At 34.9% G+C, this 14,331-nt stretch overlaps 3 protein-coding genes across 6 annotated transcripts in view; 2 read left to right on the top strand and 1 right to left on the bottom strand.

The window, feature by feature from the left end:
• The window catches only part of LOC122630413 (UDP-glucosyltransferase 2-like), a 4,023-nt gene extending 2,959 nt beyond the window's left edge, over positions 1-1,064 (bottom strand). For 3 of the 4 annotated variants that reach the window (XM_043814884.1, XM_043814883.1, XM_043814882.1), the window contains exons 1-2: positions 751-999; positions 252-488 (exon numbers count right to left, since the gene is read on the bottom strand). In XM_043814884.1, coding sequence (XP_043670819.1) covers positions 252-488; positions 751-966 — 453 coding nt within the window. In that variant the 5' untranslated portion in view covers positions 967-999. The other variant, XM_043814885.1, reaches the window with a different exon arrangement.
• Positions 1,065-1,897: 833 nt separating this feature from the next.
• LOC122630414 (tetratricopeptide repeat protein 1) lies at positions 1,898-3,331 on the top strand. The gene is made up of 4 exons (XM_043814886.1): positions 1,898-2,372; positions 2,462-2,638; positions 2,714-2,899; positions 2,969-3,331. The coding sequence occupies exons 1-4, from the start codon at positions 2,070-2,072 to the stop codon at positions 3,146-3,148; spliced, it is 846 nt and encodes a 281-aa protein (XP_043670821.1). The 5' UTR covers positions 1,898-2,069; the 3' UTR covers positions 3,149-3,331.
• Positions 3,332-3,974: 643 nt separating this feature from the next.
• On the top strand, positions 3,975-13,308 carry LOC122630411 (probable sodium/potassium/calcium exchanger CG1090). The gene is made up of 10 exons (XM_043814880.1): positions 3,975-5,046; positions 7,832-8,338; positions 8,453-8,687; positions 8,845-8,957; positions 9,194-9,369; positions 9,482-9,717; positions 9,814-10,110; positions 10,185-10,418; positions 10,502-10,703; positions 10,772-13,308. The coding sequence occupies exons 1-9, from the start codon at positions 5,020-5,022 to the stop codon at positions 10,699-10,701; spliced, it is 2,025 nt and encodes a 674-aa protein (XP_043670815.1). The 5' UTR covers positions 3,975-5,019; the 3' UTR covers positions 10,702-10,703; positions 10,772-13,308.
• The last annotated feature ends 1,023 nt before the right edge of the window (positions 13,309-14,331 follow it).

The raw sequence follows: 14,331 nt of genomic DNA, 5'->3' as shown, positions 1-14,331 counted from the left end.
TTTTAATGATATTGCATATTGCAATACGAGATAAGAAGCCAAAAAATAAAGGTTTATAAAATGTATGTCATAACAGAAATATAAATTATTGCGAAATAGAAAAATATATGGAACTATTATCAATAATGGTAAATGTAACAAAATTATTTTTTGCCGCCATTCGTCCGCAAAGGGTTAGTAGATACAACTACGATTATCTATATGAGTTTAAAAATACATAATGTTATAGATATTTATAAGAAAAACTGTACCTCCCATAATCCGTAGAAACAAGTCGGCAGAGTCACATCTTGCACAATAATGTCAAACTTTTTTATTTTTACCAATTCGATGGTATCCTTAGTAGTTGGATGAGATATGATCTTTTCACACATGAAATTCGATAATTTATGTGTAAAATATATCATGTATAAGAAATTATAGGTGCGCCATGTTGTTGGGACATACTCATGATCGATTATCAATTCATGCATTACATCATCAAATCCCTAAAAAATAGTTTTATGAAAAATAATTAAATTTATCCATTTTTAAAGTAAAATAAAATAACTAATTTTGTATTTTTTATTAATATACAATCAACGATATTCTCTTTATTAATTTTTTCTTAACTATCGAAATTTGTGAATTTTTCTTCAATGAAACAATATCAACACCTTTAGAATAACCAATTCATTTTTTAGAAAATTTAATATTTCATCAATCTGTATTTTTCATTTTAATAATACCATCGATGATATTTTTACTTACTTTATTTGTATAATTTTGCGCCAAACTATCATCCACCTTAAGTGTATGGATACTCGTGAAATGTACATGATGACCTTTCCGGAGTAACTCCTTTACCAAATCTGAGATCCAAATGTGATGACTGGTCGAAAATATAGTTTCAACTAGTAGAATCGATAATCCAAATAATTTAGTTGCAATCGATGTTAAAATCAAAAGAAACAATAAATATTTCATTACGTCTTCAAAATAAATAATTTCGATGAAAGAACTTACTAAACTGACTTCCAAATAAATGCGGTAAAAATATATTTAACTCTATCTAAAATACTATCTAAAATAGATAACACAATATATAAATATGTATATATATAAATGTATTTAAAATAGATAATACAATATATAAATATATACATATTCAAAATTAGACGCATAGTGTTATCACGTACGAATAAGATAAGTCAAAATGTTCATATAAATCCATAGTGTGATCGTGCCCCTCTGTCGAGAGAGTAGAAAACAAGAAAAATATCGGTGGCTAGTAAATGTAACTAGAGGACACGGTACATTTGGAACACGACACGGATTATATATAAACTTATATATAAAACTATAGAAACCAATTCGAATCCGATACACAACTGGGATACGATTATATATAAATAGATCTCTACTCTTTAATTTTATGTCGTTTATAAGTCGCCTATGTATTAAGAATATGTTATAGAATAAAAATTAAATATATCAGTACAAACCATAAATATTTTTCATTATTCAAGTCTCCAATTACGATAATATAATAATTACGAATATATATAGAAATGGAATTATGAAAAATTATCCTTCCAATTTATTTATTATCTTTCTTCGTAGCTCCCTCTTCCTATAAATCGATCGGTAATTGATTAAAGATTTTTTTATATGTAGCGACATTGTCTCGGTCGATACATTTAAGTTTTCACAAGAATAATGTATTAGACTACCGTCGTGCCGCCATTAAAGTTTTTTAAATCATGAATACGTTTAAATATTAAGTATAAAACAAGTAATTTGCATTTTTGTTAGTTTTATATTTATACATCATTTTCAGTAATTTCCAACAGAGGGCACTAAAGACGATACTACGTTGCGTCTGGTCAATTCTCTATTTCTCATATTCATGAGTATTACGCCTTAACGTGACAAAGTGCATCATCTGTCGGTAGCATGTTGAGTCAAACGAAATCGTCAACACGAACAACCTTTATTTCGTTTGACAGATAATTTCAAGCGTTTTAGATGTAATAACGATATTGACCTTGTAACAAAAAACGTATTCCAAAAAAATAAAAAGTATAAATATGGATAACAAATGTGAAACCGTAAAAACTAACGAAGAAATCATAGAAGAACTTACGAAAGATCTAGAAAATTCCTGTATGAAAGAAGATGAAAATTCAATGGCCAAAGAATTTCAATATCAATCGAGTGAAAGAAATAAAAATAATTTATCACAGGAATCTTTGAAAGATGTAATTAATAACGATGATCCGGATAGTAACGAAAAAAATGGCGATGCAGATAGTAAGAAGGCTGCTGGAGACTCGATTGATGAAGAATTTCTTAAAGAAAGGGAAAAGAACCTCAGTGAAGCCGAGAAAGAAGTTAGTCACATTCTCTTTGATCTATTTCTTTTTCTTTTGGAATAATTATTTTTACTTTAAATGATTATAATGTGTGTTATTGTTTACAGAGTTTTAAAGATGAAGCAGAAAAACTTAAAAATGAAGGCAATATTTTCTTTAAAGATGGAGAATATATGAAAGCTATATCCTTATACACGCAAGGTTTACAAACGTGTCCTTTGATGTACAGTAAAGAACGGGCTATTTTGTATTCTAATAGAGCAGCGGCTAAAATAAAATGTCTGGTTAGGATTCTTTATTCATCTTCTTTTCTATTTTACTTAACGTATATTAAATTGATTTATCATCTACCTTTGTAGGCTGAGAAAGAATCGGCTATATTGGATTGTACAAAAGCAGTTGAATTAAATCCAAGCTATGTAAAAGCTTACGTAAGGAGAGCACAATTATACGAAGAAACAGAGAAATTAGATGAAGCTTTAGAAGATTACAAAAAGATTTTAACCTTTGATTCTGGTCATACCGAAGCTAATTATGCAGTTAGAGTAAGTTACGGGCTTTGGCTATTCCGATTACCATTGAAATGATTTATTATAAATTTTATGTTGTTTCAGAGGTTACCACCCTTAATACATGAAAAAAATGAAAAATTAAAAGCAGAAATGATGGGAAAATTAAAGGACCTTGGCAATATGGTATTGAAGCCATTTGGTCTTTCCACAAATAATTTTGAATTACAGAAAGATCCAAATAGTGGTGGATATTCTGTAAAATTTCATCAAACTCCTAGATAACAAGCGTAACTAAATATTAAATAAAATAAAAATATACAATCTGGAAGAAGTCGATGGACAGAACCGGATATATTTATAATAATCTATGCGAATTTCGCTAAGCTCTTCGTTCCTTAAAAAGATGTATACATTGTGAACATAAATAGCTAAAATAAACATAAAATCGTAATAAGTAAAACAAAATCCAAGATTTCAATTTCAGGAAATATAGTAAAAATCGAAAAAATACCACGTCATAGTGAATGCAGCTTTAACCAAACGGTATGAAGTTAACCAATCGATCGTGTCGTTTCTAAATGTTTCGTCAACCTCTTCGATAATTGTAAATTCATAACGCTTTCGCGAGTTCGTAGCCCAATGGACGCGATGTAAGTAATCTAAAAATATTTCTTTTAATCGCGTTAAATATTAACAATAAACTTCCGACGATGATAACCAAAGAACGATTCTAAAAGAAAATATTAATATAAACGATAACTTATCGAAAGAACATCATCCGTTGCCACGTTCAAATTAGATAAATTTCCCGCGATTACGTAGAATCCATTATTTCAAGACAGTATTTTTAAAATAATAGCTCGAAAAAAATATAGGCAAACGAACGACCCGAATTAATCTAATCGAACAGCAAAAGGTGAATGAGTGGAAAGTTGAAAAAGATGACAGCCAATTGCATATATAGCTGATGCGTGCAGCGATTCGCGCATGCGCAATACGTTTTATATACATATATATACACACATATACATGTATCTCCATAGTCACAAGGGAGAGCATTGCATTTTTTGCGCCTCGTACATTTAACTCTGTGGAAGGGGAAGCAATCAAACGAAGGGGAAGTTGCACCCACCACCTGCAGTAGAGCAGCGCGCGCGGTTAGAAACAGTTGAACGTTTGCGCACGGCCTAACGTTGTTTTACTTCTTTCACCGGTCGAATAGGAAAAAAAAGAAACTATTCTAAAAAGGAAGACTTTACGAAAGTCTCATCGAATTAGAAATTATTTAGATACATGGAATCGCGAACGCAACTATATTCGTCGATAAAATAGAATGCGATAACGGACTGATAAATAACGATTAAAAACGATTGTTCTCTTACGTTACGTCGGACGAATGACGTCACAGAAAGGATGACCGCGTGGGTGTCTCGCGAATCGTCTCGACTCTCCGACGGGGCTAAATTCTCAAATGCAGTTGATTCGTAGCAAATGCGCATAATAAGGGATTTGGAAGGAAATAAAGAACGAGAGAGTATAAGTTCTTCGATTAAAATCGGTGTCAAAGAGAAAAAAAGAAAGAAAGAAAAACAGAGAGAGAGAGAGAGAGAGAGAGAGAGAGAGGCGAGAGGGAGAGAGAGAAGAGCCGAGCAGTAATAGTAGTAACACAAAGTACTATATTTCATCCACGAATCGATAATTCGAATTGGCAGAACGGGTTACGATATTAAGGTCCGTCGGCCGATTCCTAAAAATATCAACGAGCGTTACGACGGGTAAGATTCGATAGCCTTATCCACATCCCTTTTCCCTTCTCTTTGCTGTTCTCTTACCTTCTCCCTCTCCTCCCTCCTCTCTCTTCTAATCCCCCTCCTCCTCCTCCTCCTCCACCTCCTACAAGAATTCTCTGTCGTATCCACTCGAGAGTGACACGGTAGAGTTCGCTCGAGGAGGAACCCACCCCTGATTCTCGTTTCCCAACCGGCCTCCTCTCCCTCTTGCCCTCGCCCTCGCCCTCACGCGGCCGGCCGTGTGCGAGCTGGCGGTGTGCGATCGTCTCGCGATACCAACGAATATCGCGATATCGACGAGGACGACGAGGACCGAGAGGAGGACGACAACTACGACGTTCTCTAACATAGACGATTGACAACATGTGTGACATCGCAAACGAAAACGAGGTAAGCTATCACATTCGTTTCTTATAATAATTCTTTTCTTTCTTTTTCTTTTTCTTCTCTCTCTCTCTCTCTGTCTCTCTCTCTCCCTCTCTCTCTCTCTCTCTCTCTCTCTTTCTCGCTCTCTCGCGTTCTCTCTCTATCTCTTTCTCTCTCACTGTTCTTTTGTCTTAATTTTAAATATTTTCTCGGGATTGACAAAGAAATATATCGTTTAAAATCAGAGAAAAGGGTGAACGCGTTGCGCTTAACGATCCGCCGAAGAAACGACGAATATGGGTCACTTTCACTAGCGAGCCACTTGGGCGACGGACCACCACGTTCCTCCTCTTCTCTCTCTCTCTCTCTCTCTATCTCTTTCTCTTCCTCTCTTTCTCTCTTTCTCTTTCCTCCGTTCTCTTTATAATCTATCCGTCTTTTTCACTCTCATTCTCTTTCTCACCCTGACTGTGATATAAAAAAGAAGAGACTAAAAAGAAGGAAAACTCGCCGAGTACTTCGCTTTTATATATCTCCTTTTCGTTTTTTAATGTGTTCGTAGTTTTATTAAAAGAAACATCCGAGGTACTTGATGAAAGATGATTTCTAAAGATATATCGACTTCTCGATATTCTTCGATATTAATAACCATCATCGTGTTCGCTTGCGCGCGAGTACGATCGATCAGGAGGAAGTTTACCGATTTGATTTTAACCCCATGAATGATTCCCGACTCCCGATTGGTCAGTCTATATACCACGTGATTATCAACGAGAACATAAACGTTAATCGATCGATTGATTAGTCGTTATTGTAAGTTAGTAGTACATGAACGTTCGTATGAATTTTCTATCACTCGCGATGAAACATTTCCCTGTGAGAATTTATTTTATCTGTTTTTATTATTGATTCAAACCCTTTTCGGACGACCGTGCGCGCGCGCGCCCGCGCTTGTTCCGTCTCTCTCTCTCTCTCTCTCTCTCTCTCTCTCTCTCTCTCTCTCTCTCTCTCTCTCTCTCTCTCTCTCTCTCTCTCTCTCTCTTCTTTTGTCGTACACATATATCGTTTCAAAATTATGTTTTTAAGCAAACGCATCGTTTGTAAATTGTTTATCGCTAAAATTTCATTTAGGATATAGCAAAAAATGTTTCTTGTTTTATCATTAACAAAAGAATAAGATGCAATTCATTATTTTGTTTTTCAATTTGAATTTTAAATGCGTTCGTTTTAATTATTTAATTACTTAATTATTTCTAGTAAGACAAATAGTTTATATTATAGCACTTTGTGTTTACATCATCGAACGAATTACTTCCGACAACGTACGTCATAGCATTCGATCTTTACGTTTTCCATTCACAAAGATACGTCTTACGTGCGGCACTAGTTATAGCTTTCATTGATATCGACTATTGTATGACTTTTTATACTTTTATCTTAATTATATATTTACATGAAAACACGTGCACCTGTGTATATATATATATATATATATATATATATATATATATGTCTTTACTTCTTTAGACGTTAAAAAAAAAAGTTGAGAATAATAAAAATTTAATAATCAAGAAGAAAATGTAGAAAGAAATAAGTACGAAGGAAAAAGGAAAAAAGAAAATTGAAACGATCGAAAGTATTATTAAAATTTTACACTGACCCAGTATGCCAATTAGAAAAATAATCCCGAAAGAAGAACTGCTTACAATATGTTTACATCATGAATTTCGTCTCTTAGGCGCAGTTTACGCATGCGACGCCGACGCATCATCGATCTGCCTCGACAGCATTACATTTAATAACATTGCACATTATTACAGATGAATATTTGTCGATTGTACGTGTGTTAAGTGTAATTCATTCTAAAACAAATAATGAAAGTAATAAAAAGTCATGAGAATATGTATGCCAAAAATTAATTAATATTGAATCATTAATTGGTTAATTCTTACGGATTATTTATCTTCGGATTGTTAAAATCAATTCTCCTTCCTATATATCTACATATAGTAAGTTTCGTTATCTTTTGTTGACGTAGAACGTTTCATTGATGTTAAACGAAAAATATTAGGAAAATCAGTACGTGGAAATAAACGAAAATGAATTTTCAACGACTGAATATCAGGTAGGGTTTATAGCGAGAACATATAACGTTACATAGAAAGGATAAATTGATCGAGAAAAAGGGAAAGACAAAAATGTTGCCTTTTCATCGTAACTCTCGTCTAATATAGATCGTTCAATATCGTCCTACGCATCATCTTGGTTTTCTATAAAAGAAATAGGATTATTTTCTCTCTCCTCTCTCTCTCTCTCTCTCTCTCTCTCTCTCTTAAGGCAACTTGAAAATAGGATATACGTAAGCCAAATAGAAAAAGGTAATTGCGAAAGAGATAAAATAGGAATCTACCCTCAAATAATCAAAGATACGTGCGTATCACGTACACGTCTTTTATACACCTACACGTGGTTGTGACGTTGTATATACAGCGGTTAGAAAAAGTATTGACACGATTCGATAATTTCACACAGAAATAAGAACAATCGTAAGAGAATAATTTTAATCGATGATTCATTAAAATGTAACGTAAAATCCGACAAAATATTTGAAGAAAATATGAAATGGTACCGAAGAAAGATATCTCTTTCTTTTTTCCTTTTTTTTTTTAAAGAATAACAAATTCTTCCTGGTCTTCGATATTTTATTTAATTAGTTTAATTAAAAGAAAAAAGTAAATTATCAAAAAAAAAAATCGTTAAAAGCTCTCATAAAGAGTGAATATTTATTGACTTTGCTTCTAATTTTCAGAGAATGAGATATCGGCACGGTCGTGCCTCGATACACCGAAGAAAATGGCCCTTGCGATTGGCACTGTTTCTCGTCTATGTTCTCGTGCAATTTGTGGGCTCCTCGAAGTTACCAATCACATACTCACCCTCCTACTCGTCCTCAACAGAGTACGAGGAAAGTTCGACGTTGGAATCGACCGTATCTTCTTACTATCCAACATCGACCGAATTCGAATTAACGTCCACGATGATGCAAACTTCGGTACCAGTGTCAATTACTGGTGAACATCCATCGAGAAATACGAAGGAATCGAAGAATCCTGCAAAGGAGAGAAACAAGAGCGAGAAAAATAATGAAAAAACGAATGCGAAGTCGAGGATTCGTGAACAAACGAAGGAAGAATCTAAAGAAAAGGAAACAGAAAAAGAAGCCAAGGCGGCCGTTGGTGCAGCAGCAGGTGCAGCAGCGAGTGCAGCAGCGGGTGCAGCTGCAGCTGCGACCAAAACAATTCCAATCACTACCGCTGTGAGTTTCGAATCTTCTAAATTTATCGGGAAAGTCGAATATTCGTTACTCCTGATTTCTCTGATAATCGACATTGTTAACTATCATGATCATTAATCGACGATCATTTTATAGACTATTCCCACGATACGAACAACAACTGCTGAATACGTTCATCCTACATGGAGACCAAGAAGAGAAAATTGTTCACCACCTGCTATCGAACAGTTCCCACGTCCTTTGATGGGCCCTGAAGCAAGAAAACATGGCGGACTTATCATACACGTTCTCGTTGCCGTCTACACGTTTCTAGGCTTGGCAATTGTCTGTGATGATTATTTCGTTTCTAGCCTTGACAGAATTTGCGAAGGTATGTGTGTATGTGCGTGTGTAAGTGTATATATATATGAACTTGCGAACTTTATTCACAAAGGAATGATGAATCTTTTATATTACACCGGTCGATACTTTCAATGATTTTACCACGGTGCCACGTAGCTCGAGAAAAAAGTTTGGACTTCTTTCAGAGTTAAGGTTATCGCCAGATGTAGCAGGAGCAACTTTCATGGCTGCTGGATCTTCAGCACCAGAATTGGCTACAGTCGTCATTGGCGTTTTTTTCGCTAAGGATGACATTGGAGTAAGTGCGATTACCTGACATACATTTAGAATCCCTTATAGTTCGCTGACCATGCAATGTATCGGTTTTCACGGTTGACTCAACTTGTTCATCGTTTCTCAACGTACATATAAAATGTACTTATTGAAAGCGAGCTAGAACGCAAGAACCACATAAATCGAACTTAACTCACCTCTATCATATCTAGGTATACCTTACATTTGCATTAATTAATATGCAATACCTTATTGTTTTAGGTCAGTGGAGTCATCGGTAGCGCCGTTTTCAATATAATGTTCGTTATATCGGTATGCGGTCTTTGTACAACGACCGTTTCCAAATTGAACTGGTGGCCTCTTGTACGAGATTGTTTCTTCTATGCTGTTTCTATTCTCGTTATGCTTGGTACGATCTACAATGAAACCATATCCTGGTAAATATTTTTTCTCTTCATTAGCCGCGAACGTATTCTATTACCGTACGTGCTTTATACACGATTACATAACTTTTCATACTTCTTGAATGCACTTGTTTTTTTACTTTAGGATGGAGTCACTCTTCATGTTGGTCATGTATGCGGTATATTGCATAGCTCTCTCGTTTAACGAAAGACTCGAGCGATGGGCGAAGTCGTACAATATTCCGTTCTTACCCAAGGACGACGAGCCAGCCGAAGAAAGCGCTTTGGTTAGTTATAGATCCTTGCAAGAAGATCGATTATCTTACACGGGGCCTAATTCACCTGTTACCGAACAAGCTGCGCAAATAAAAACTCAGGAAGGTGAAATATCTATCTTTATGCTAAATCTTTATGCTAAATACTTTTTAAAAATCTAAAAATATTTTTTTTTTTTTTTAATGATATGTCACTTTCCAGGAAATGGTGTTCAAGAAACCGGTGAACAACCACCAGCTCCGAAACCAGCACCCCAATATTACAAAGCAAAAGAACCTGATCCAAACGAGGTATCGCCACTCGTAATGCCTACAGATGGAAGTAAATGGAATCTTTTCACATGGGGTCTCGTGTATCCTATTCACTTTATGTGTCGAGCCACTATGCCAGACTGTAGGCAAGAAAGGTTTCGAAGTTGGTATCCTTTCACATTTTGCGTGTCCATGGTGTGGATAAGTTTCTATAGCTACATCATGGTCTGGATGATCACTATTATAGGTAATGTCATTTTCGATCGATCTTTGATTTTATTTTTAGCCGACAGAGAACGAACAAAAATGATTTACTTACAGGTAGTACACTTGGTATTCCTGACACAGTGATGGGTCTAACCTTCGTCGCAGCTGGAGTTAGCGTACCAGACGCTCTTTCTTCTTTAGCTGTGATAAAAGAAGGCCTTGGTGACATGGCTGTGAGCAATGCCGTTGGTAGTAATGTCTTCGATATTCTTGTATGTTTGGGTTTACCGTGGTTCATACAAACAGCGATGATACAACCGGGTTCTCACGTCAATGTTACTAGCAGAGGTACTAACCGGTTTAAACAAATCTCTCATATCCAACTTATTAATGAATCGTTTCTAATTATATTCTTTCTTTCTTTTTCACAGGCCTAACATATTCAACTGTCTCGTTACTCTCAACGGTAATATTCTTGGTAGTTGCAACACATATGAACGGATGGAAGTTGGATCGACGATATGGTGTGGTATTGATGGCATGGTACTTAATATTCATCATCTTCGCGTCACTCTACGAGCTCAATGTCTTCGGAGAGATGAATCCACCAGTATGCCCGAGCTTCTTTTAAATGTAAGTCCGTCGTTGATAAAAATTTATTATAAAAAAGACCATCCAAAACTCATGTTGATATATTTTAGGAAAAAAAGGAAGAGAGAAAGAACAAATATAGCCATGAAGTGGAAGGAGACGCACCATTGAACCTTGCCCTGGAATTGATGCGTGATAATCCTTCGAAATAGCCGCTTGCGACCGATTAATTTTTCAGGCAAGGGCAAAGCTAATTTGTCGAAGGGAAGAGCAAGAAAAAAGGAATATTAAAACAAAACAAAAAAGAAATAGAAAAAAAGAGAAAAGAAAAGAAAGGGCAACGACGTCAAAAAGAAAAGATAGAGGAGCAACAGAATTAATCAGTAACGTCGTTTATATCTACTTTTTTTTCAACTAAACGTTCAAGATAGTACGAAAGCATGAAAGTAGTAGAAGACGAAGACACGCTGTAATATTACCGAGCCCTGCACGAAGGATAGCGAGTTTTTTTTGGTGCTACATACGTTATATATTATAAAAATATCTCGAATAGTATATTGCTGACACTAGTCGTTTGTACAGCTCGTGACTCGTATAGTTCCCTTCAGAATCGGGAAAATTCTTCCAACGATCGATCGATCGATCGAGAACGATCTTCTCGAGATAAATTTTGTAGTCGAGCGATCATCATACAGCCGATAGCTTCCATTTGAATAATAAATCTGAATTCGACGACATCGAATAAAGGCCTAAAGCCAATAATCACTCGAATCTTCCTCGTCGCTTTTTTTGGCGTCGGGTTGAACCGAGAAGACAATACAATTATCAGTATTAAGACGCACTTGTTATTCGACGAGCATAGAAAAGCAACGGCAGGTGGTCGGGCGACGAATCGATCGTACGATTTGCTTCGTTTTTTCCTAACGAGCACAACGACAATGCCATAAAGAATCTATACTGGCACTTGAAAAGAAAGAAATCCTTCTCGAAACGATTGATTGATTCGTGTACGTACGATAATGTACACGTATTATGTAATTAATATGTATTAATTTATTTATTTAAGGATCCTCGTGTCAGCCATATAGAACTCTCTTAGATACTCGTAAGAATACGTTATTATACTCTTATTGTCAGATTCTATAATAGTTATAATTATTGTTATATTATACTTATCATAATCACGTTTTCATCGAAAGGAACGCATCGTCAAAAAAGATAATGATTTTCAAATCGTATTCCGAGAAAACGGGTTTCTTCGTGTTTCGACAAATATCTCTTCCTTTGACGATTTTAATCGTCTCACGAGACGACGGATGCGAGTGTTTTGTCGCGTTCCTGTGTTCGCCATTTATTCGCATTATCGTTCGGTTTCCCTAATTTCATCGAGTTAACATCGATGAAGTCTTAATCTCGTTAATAAATCTAGTTCAGATTTGTTTCATTAATCGCTCGTCCGTCCGTTGTTCTGAAAAACTTAAGACACCCTGTATCTAACATTCAACAATGAAAGGCTAAGATTCGCGAGATCAAAGGAAATACCTTGTTAATGCGAGCACGTGATATAAATCATTATAATTTGTCATCATTTTTTACTTTATTCTGCTGTTCTTTTCTTGGTTTTTTTTTCTTTGGATTTAATAGAATAATTTTGACCGAACAGATCGAACTGTCGTCAAATCTTTTCTGCTCGAAGGTACTTTATGGAATTGCCATTGAAAGGTAGTAAAAAATTAAAAAAAAAAGCAAACAAATAAAAAAATCATTTAGAGTAAATATATTTCGACGATCGCGATGGAAGGAAAAAAAAGGGGAAGTACGAGCGCGGTGGGGCGTATAAACGATTAAAAAAAGACAATAATTAACGCAGCCTTATCCGATGAAAGTATCTACAAGTCTCCTAAAAGGAGAAAAAAAGAAAAGAGAGAATAATAAATTAAGAAAGAAAAGAAGAGTAAAAATACCTGCGCGTTCCTTGAGATACCAAATTCGGACGGACTCGATGTGTTCTCGATTTCGAAAGTTGTTATTATATTTCGAAGTTGAATTATAGAGAAAAATTAAAAAGAAGAAATTAAAAAAAGAAAAAAAAAGAAATTTGGAATCTCGTGCGGAAATAATCGATATGGCTTCGTTTTCGGGATCCTTTGATCTTTCGATCTCAACGCGCAGGGTGGCAGAGTCCTTTTCGAAAGAAAGTAAATGCGTCTTTAAAAAATAATAATAATAATAAACCGAGCCAAAAAGGATTAAAGTATGCAAATTTACATGAATTATTAAAGAACAGGAACTCCGACACATTCCGCCTCCGTCGCTTGGTAATGTTATTATTTAAGAAAAAAGATAAAAAGAAATAAGAAAAACGGGAAAGTAATTTATCAACGAAATACTTTTTAGAGTTTTGTGATAATAATATTATTATCATAATACGATCGATTCGTTCGACCCTACGGACATGCGACCCTGTATGCAATTGTTGTGAAAAAATAAAAAAAAAAAGAATTCGATTACTTTCAAGCGAAAGATTTTGAACTCTTGAAAGAGATATAAGTAAGAAAAAATGAGAAACAAAAATGAAAATGAAAAAAAAAAAGAAGAATAATCGGGTAACCCGTGCGATCTAAGTGATCGCAAGGATCGCGCAGACGTTTTAGAATTTATAATATACCCACACACGCGCGCGCGCGCGCGCGCATATACACTCATACACATACACATAGCGCATAAAATTAAAGTCTTGCGGAAAAGAAAGGACTTAGACCGTATGACTATATTAATTATTATGATTATTATTATATTCTTATTCTTCTTCTTATAATTATTAACACCATTATTACTATAAACATTCGACGTGTTTGTTCTCCACTTTTATTCGTTATTGTTAGTGTTTTAGGCGAGTGTATATTATAACAAACGTTATACATATACATATATATATATACATATATATATACATATATACATATATATATATATATACATATATACATATATATATATATATATATATATATATATATATATATACATATATATGTACGTATCTGCGTGGAGACGTTCGATCGTGCCGGAAAAGAAAAGAAAAGAAGTGCATCAATCCGTGTCAATTAGATTTTCAAAAGCAATCTATTTACAACCCTCTCTCTCTCTCTCTCTTTCTCTTTGTCTCTTTTCTCTTCGATCTCAAGCAAAACATTAAGCCTTCCTCCGCGTCCTCGTCGAGAGAATCTTCCTTCCTAGTTCAACATAGTGAAATTTCAATAAGGAAAAAGAAAAAGGTACAAGCGAAAAAACTTGAAATTTCTGAAAAATCGGACGAACGTCTCACCGCATTGCTTCCGATGTTTTAGGAAAGCGCCGCTCGGAAGTCAAGGCGCTCATTTGTTAGATATTTAAAATATTATACGCGGACCAGTCAGTCTCTCGATGTGTTTCGTAGAGCGTATAAATCAACGAATCGCGAATTGTGAGAAGAGAAAAAAAATAAAAAAGAAAGAACGAAGAAAGGAAAGCTCATCGAGAGCCAATCGTTTCGCAATCGTCGTTACGCGGTATCAACGAAGAGGAAAAATTTAAAAAAATTTATTAAGCTTTTAAGTCAATCCTATTCAGACCTTTTTTCTGTATATATACGTATACACAAATATATATATATATATATATACACTCA

The sequence above is a fragment of the Vespula pensylvanica genome, chromosome 7 (assembly GCF_014466175.1).
Source record: "Vespula pensylvanica isolate Volc-1 chromosome 7, ASM1446617v1, whole genome shotgun sequence".
Taxonomy (NCBI): Eukaryota; Metazoa; Arthropoda; class Insecta; order Hymenoptera; family Vespidae; genus Vespula; species Vespula pensylvanica.
The sequence above is the reverse complement of the archived record's forward strand: the minus strand, read 5'-3'. Positions and strand labels throughout refer to the sequence as shown.